Here is a 5,701-nt window from a genome sequence, read left to right as displayed (position 1 = left end):
ATCTATCTGTCTGTCTATCTATCTGTCTATCTATCTATCTATCCATCCATCCATCCATCCATCCATCCATCCATCCATCCATCTATCTATCATCTATCTATCTATGAATATAGACTCGAAGGTCCTCAGCAGACCAAGGGAGAAGCAGAGCTGGGAACAACGCGGGCCCTGACCCCTGTCACGAAGCAGTCTCTGCAGTGTCGGTCACCCTTCCCCACCAGGATGCCACGTGCATCCCGAGCTGTTGCGCTACCCTAGGGGGCGCGCGTCCCATTCCGGGCTCGCAGAGATGCGCGTTCACTCTGCGGGTTTCTGGCGGGCGGCCGTCAGACACTGGTGGAGGGACATCTTTGTCTAACGGGGAAAGGCGAGGGGCAGCCAGGAAGAGCCGTCTTCCTGTTCCCGTGTCTTCCTCCCTTTGGGGTACAGGAAGCACTGGGGGTGGGGACAAGACCCCACGGACCCCGGCTCCGGACGTGACCTGCCTGTCTCCCCACAGGTGGGTGCATCCTTGTTTGCCAGCAACATCGGGAGTGGACATTTCGTCGGCTTGGCCGGGTCAGGCGCTGCTACGGGCATTTCTGTAGCCGCTTATGAGTTTTGTGTAAGTGTTTTCCACGTGCGGACAGCTCACCTCTACCCGGGAGGTAGGTCCTGGGGACAGTTGTGTGAGTGCCCTGTCCTTTCAGAATTAGAGTGGCACTTTATGAAAAACAAACAGGAAGCATCAAGGCACCGCTGGTCAGCAAAAACCAGTTCAATCCGGCACGTCGTCCCTTCCCGGGTCTGCTGGATGGGGCCAGGACCCCGAGAAACAGATGTGTGAGGAAGGGGGCTCAGAGTCACCTCAGCGGGTGCAGAAGACAGGCATCCCGAGACCGGAGGCCAGCACCTCGCAGGCCTTCGCTCCTGTACCCCTGAGTGTCAGATGCCAACTGGCCGTCACACAATCCAGGTGGCTCAGAGGTTCTTGACCCCGCAGATACCCAAGAGGCAGGACGTGCTGTCCTGCGCAGGGGGCCCTTCGGGACTGATCTGCAGAGCGGGAAGGAAAGCACTTATTCAAGGCACCTTCTTCTCCGTGACAAAGCACATACACCACGCCACGGCCCTACGTCCGTGATGCACGCCATTCTACTGTGGGAGGCCCTTCCAGACGGGGTTCCCGTCCTGGTCGCTACGCTTGGCGGTTGGGTGACCCCGGGCGAGCTGCTCAACCTCTCCGAGCCTCGCTCATGTCTAAAACGAGGCCGATCGCAGCGCCCGCCATGTCGGGTCGTGTGGGGTACAGGAGCGAAGGCCTGCGAGGTGCGGGGCGTACCCCCCTGCCCGGCGCGCCCCTGCCGGCCCCACCCACAGGCGAGAACAACGCGTCCCAGAGACCCGCGCAAACGCCCCAGCGTCCCCGGCTGCTCAGCAGCGTGGCCTGCCCGACCTTGCGGCCTGGGCTTGGCCACTGCCCGAGGAGGGGCGGGACCCTGCACGGAACGAGGGGGACGCGGGGTTCGGGACATGGTGAGCGTCCATGTCCACTCGTCCCCATGTCATCCCCTTCTCTCATTTATCTGACCCCGCCCCGCGTTCTCCCGCAGGGCCTGTTCTCCGTCCTCATGCTGTCCTGGGTCTTCCTGCCGGTCTACATCGCTGGCCAGGTGAGTCCGGGTCAACCCCGCCTTCCTTCCCTCCACGTGGACATCCGCCTGACGGTCCCTAAGGGGTCCCAGACTGGAGCGGGACAACGGCCGTGTGAGACACTTAGGAGTTTGTCCTTAGCGGTCCCCACCTCCCGCAGGGCCTGTTCTCCGTCCTCATGCTGTCCTGGGTCTTCCTGCCGGTCTACATCGCTGGCCAGGTGAGTCCGGGTCAACCCCGCCTTCCTTCCCTCCACGTGGACATCCGCCTGACGGTCCCTAAGGGGTCCCAGACTGGAGCGGGACAACGGCCGTGTGAGACACTTAGGAGTTTGTCCTTAGCGGTCCCCACCTCGTAGTGACTGTCAGAGACGCACACGGGGCTTCCAGAGGCTGACAGAGACGCGGGCGGGCGCAAAAGCATCTCTTTAAAATGCCAAAGCACAAACATGGAACTCGCAGTTCATCCTAAATGTCAAAGCTGTAACCTGTTACTGCTTTTTACACACACACACACACACACACATATATATTTATTATAGATTTTTCATGCACAGGAAGGAGAAACATCTCCGAACTGGGTATACAATTCAGTGATTTTTCTCCTTCCTGTGCATGCAAATCTGTAATAATCCAGCTATTTCTGGACCACGTGCAATACCACAATTTTTGTTAGCGCATAAAGCTGCTTTAGACTTTTTGAAAAAGTCGTTTTAAAAATCATTTCCGATCTTATCGACAGCTTTCTGTCACTCATACCGTCTAGACTTAATTCTGTTCTGCTCCGAGGTCAGAAAGATATTCTCCTGCTACCTTCTAGAATGTTTACGTCGATTATCCACCTAGAATGGGTTTTCGTCAACCTTCTTTTGAGAACAGAATGATGCTAATCCCACCTCCCCCAAGAAAGTTACAGGCCGGTTTTACTGATGAACAGGGACAGTACGCTCTCCTCCCGGTCCCCGCTGCCACCCACGATGCTCCCCGTCACTCACGCGTGTGTTCACGCACCGAAGAGGCATTGTTTGGCCGAATGCCAGCGCCTCGCAGCCCCTCACCCTCCAGGGGTGCTGCCATGCGTCCCCTCGTCCCCTCTTGCTGCAAACGCTGCCTCGCCCTGGTGACAACCCCCAGAACGCCCTTCTCTGGGCAGCCGGAGCTTCTCCGAGGCTGTTTGCCGTGGCCGCTGTTTTGCATTTGCTCGTGTGATTATTAACTTGACTTCTCTCCCACCGTTTCCTGCTGGCACTCACGGGCACCCACCGTCACCCCTCCCCGCCGTGTCTGTCTGTCTGTCTCAGCCTCGCTTGCTGGCACATTGCCTGCTCGGCTCCTTTACGGCCAGCAGCTGGGCTCCGCCCCCGCCTGGCAGCTGGCTGCAGGCCCCCAGTCTGATTTCCAGAGGCCGGCGCTGCTACCCTCATGCCTCGCCCCCACCTTCCTTCGCTCACTGGGGACTGTCCGCGTCCTGCGTGCGGTGGCTGCGGTGGCTGTGCTGCCTCCTGTCCAAACGCCGGTCTGTCGGTGACAAAGGCCACCTGCGGGTGGGAGCCCAGCTCCCAAACAGGCCAGTGGGACCACTATTGCAGGTGGGGCAGGAGCCCACCTGACTGAGGGCCACCCGCCCCGCACGCCCTCCCAAACTGGCCTCACGCCGTCGCCTGGAGTGTGTCCATGCCACACGGTTTGGTCGAGTCCCTCCGTGGGACAGTCCCCGATGGAGTGTCAGGGTGCAGAGCGGCTTCTGCAAACCACAGCGGAGCGTCCCCTGCCGCAGAGCCGGGGGGCGGAGAACAGGCAGGGAGCAGCTTTGTTCTTGTTTCTGTTTTAAAACGTCCATTGATTTCTCTAGTTCTTTTTTTTTTTTTTTAACCAATTTCTATTATGGAAAAACTTCCAAACACACATCCAAGCCAAAGCAGTCTTACAGGGACGCCCTCATGGCCTCGAGGGCCTGGACCCTCCCAATACCGCCTGGCAAGTCCTGTAACGAGTCTCGCCAGCTGGTCCACTGACCCCTCCCAGCTCCTTCCGCCTTCGCAGTCTGACCTGGGGATGGAGAGTCCGCCATTCACTGCGGCCAGCACCCGCCCTCTGCCGCCCGGGCCAGCCTAGCGGCGGCAGCCTGAAGGAAGGGCTGCAGACGGCTCTGCCAATGCCAACATCGCCCGCTCCTTCCCCCAGCCCAGGCCCGCATGGGGCAGTCGCTGGCTCGAGTCCCACGGTCTAGATATGGCATCGTCTCGAGCCCAAGCCCGGGGGTACCGTGGGGGTGAAGACAAAGGTCGTACCAACCCCCAAGAAAAGTGCCACCCAAGTAACAGTCCTCGGTGACATGGCCCAGTCCCCGGGGTGCCCCATATGGTGACGGCACCTGGCATTGGACCGCCCACCCAGAGCCATGGGGACCGGCCATGCTCAGTGCTCCCCTGGTGAGGGGCATCCCTGGAGCCAACTCAGCTCGCTGTGGAAGCCCCCACTTTGCGTGGGGATCGGGCTAAGGGTCCACAGCAGCGCGATTGCCCCGAGCGCCGAGACGCGCTTAGGTGCCGGGTGGGCGGGTGAGGCGGGGCCATGAGGTGGGTGTTTCCTCCCCCGGAGCGTGTTCCTCCTTCTCTCTGAGTCTCTCCTGGGAATCCGAGAAGACCACCCTGCGCATGAGTTCGGGGGGAGGAGAGCGGGGAAGGGCTGGTCCCCGAGGTCGGGGTGGTGAAGCTCCGCCCCGGCCCCAGGTCACCACGATGCCGGAATACCTGCGGAAGCGCTTCGGCGGCAGCCGGATCTCCGTCACACTGGCCGTGCTCTACCTGCTCATCTACATCTTCACCAAGATCTCGGTAAGGCGGCCAGCGGCCCGGCCAGCGGCTGCGGCTGCGGCTCAGGGATGTGAGCCAGCCCGCTGCTGGGGCCTCCGCTCTCGAGGGAGGTGAGGGGTGGTGCGGGTCGCTGCCTGGGACCCCCGGGAGCCCTTCGGTGGCACCACGGTCATCCTCCTGAGACAGGCAGTGGCCAGCTGTTCATCACAGGCCCCGAGGCCAGAGAAGCCTTTTGAGGGCAGGCTCCTGGGAGGTGGCCGACTGTCACTGGCTGGCGGAGGGCTTGTCCCGTGTGGGGGTGATGAGGGGCAGAAGGATTCCATCCAGTCCAAATAGCACTTGGCTCTACGCCAGGGGAAGTCACCCCTCAGGACGTGCTCAGAGGACGCAAAAGGGCATTCCAGAAAGATGGACAGGACACATGAAAGCGCGGAGTGTGGATGAACGAGACTTGTTAGGGAAACGGGCTGGGGACAGGCAGTGAGGGAGGGGAGCGAGGCCATGACGGGCCCGGCCCATGACCGTGCCTCATTCGTTGGGACGTCCTGGGGGCGATGGAATGCCACCGAAGCCATTTAATGGGAGGACAGCCCCGGGGCCAGGAGGCGTTCGACAGAGGTGTGGTGAGCAGGACGGACTGCGGGGAGTCCGCTGAGGTGGCTGCTGTGTGCCCGGGGAAGGAGGTCTCAAACGTAATGGCCCACGGGGCTGCAGTTTGAGACCCCACGTCTGAGAGGAGATGGCTGAGGAAAGGACAATATGTGACTCTTCCGTGTTTGCCAGAAGCTAGGCTGGGGCCTGACTCTAGCCTGGGGAAACCGTGCCGCATGTGTCCATTTATTCACCCATCCATCCATCATCCATCACCCACCCACCCGTTCGCCCACCCACCTGCTGACTTCACGTTTATTCAGGTGGACATGTATGCAGGTGCTGTCTTCATTCAGCAGTCTTTGAACCTGAATATGTACCTGGCCACGGTTGGGCTATTGGCCATCACAGCCGTGTACACGGTCGCAGGTATGACTGAATAAGGGGTGACTCTGGGGGAGGCGGTGGGCAGGGGCTGAGGGCCACCCCACGTCTTCCTGGCCGCCCTTCTGGTGCTCCAGGGTGTTAAGGTCATTCACCTATTAAACCTCACGCCCTCGGCCCAGATAACGATTCCTCTTGGCTGCTGTTCTGAGGCCGAGGGCTGCCCAGTTAGACGCAGGACTTACAAACGCACCACGGTGCGTCAAGCCGTTTTCCATT

The 5,701-nt window shown here is 60.4% G+C and overlaps 1 protein-coding gene across 6 annotated transcripts in view; it reads left to right on the top strand.

The window, feature by feature from the left end:
• SLC5A11 (solute carrier family 5 member 11) overlaps window positions 1-5,701 on the top strand; it is a 30,098-nt gene that overhangs the window by 5,102 nt on the left and 19,295 nt on the right. For 3 of the 6 annotated variants that reach the window (XM_025047239.1, XM_006912516.2, XM_006912513.2), the window contains exons 3-6: window positions 500-604; window positions 1,593-1,652; window positions 4,364-4,468; window positions 5,362-5,467. In XM_025047239.1, the coding sequence (XP_024903007.1) occupies window positions 500-604; window positions 1,593-1,652; window positions 4,364-4,468; window positions 5,362-5,467 (376 nt within the window). The remainder of the gene's footprint in view (window positions 1-499; window positions 605-1,592; window positions 1,653-4,363; window positions 4,469-5,361; window positions 5,468-5,701) is intronic. The other 3 variants (XM_025047240.1, XM_006912514.2, XM_006912515.2) reach the window with 2 other exon arrangements.

Source organism: Pteropus alecto, unplaced genomic scaffold, assembly GCF_000325575.1.
Source record: "Pteropus alecto unplaced genomic scaffold, ASM32557v1 scaffold15, whole genome shotgun sequence".
In the NCBI taxonomy this organism is placed as follows: Eukaryota; Metazoa; Chordata; class Mammalia; order Chiroptera; family Pteropodidae; genus Pteropus; species Pteropus alecto.
This window is presented reverse-complemented; position numbering and strand designations above follow the sequence as displayed.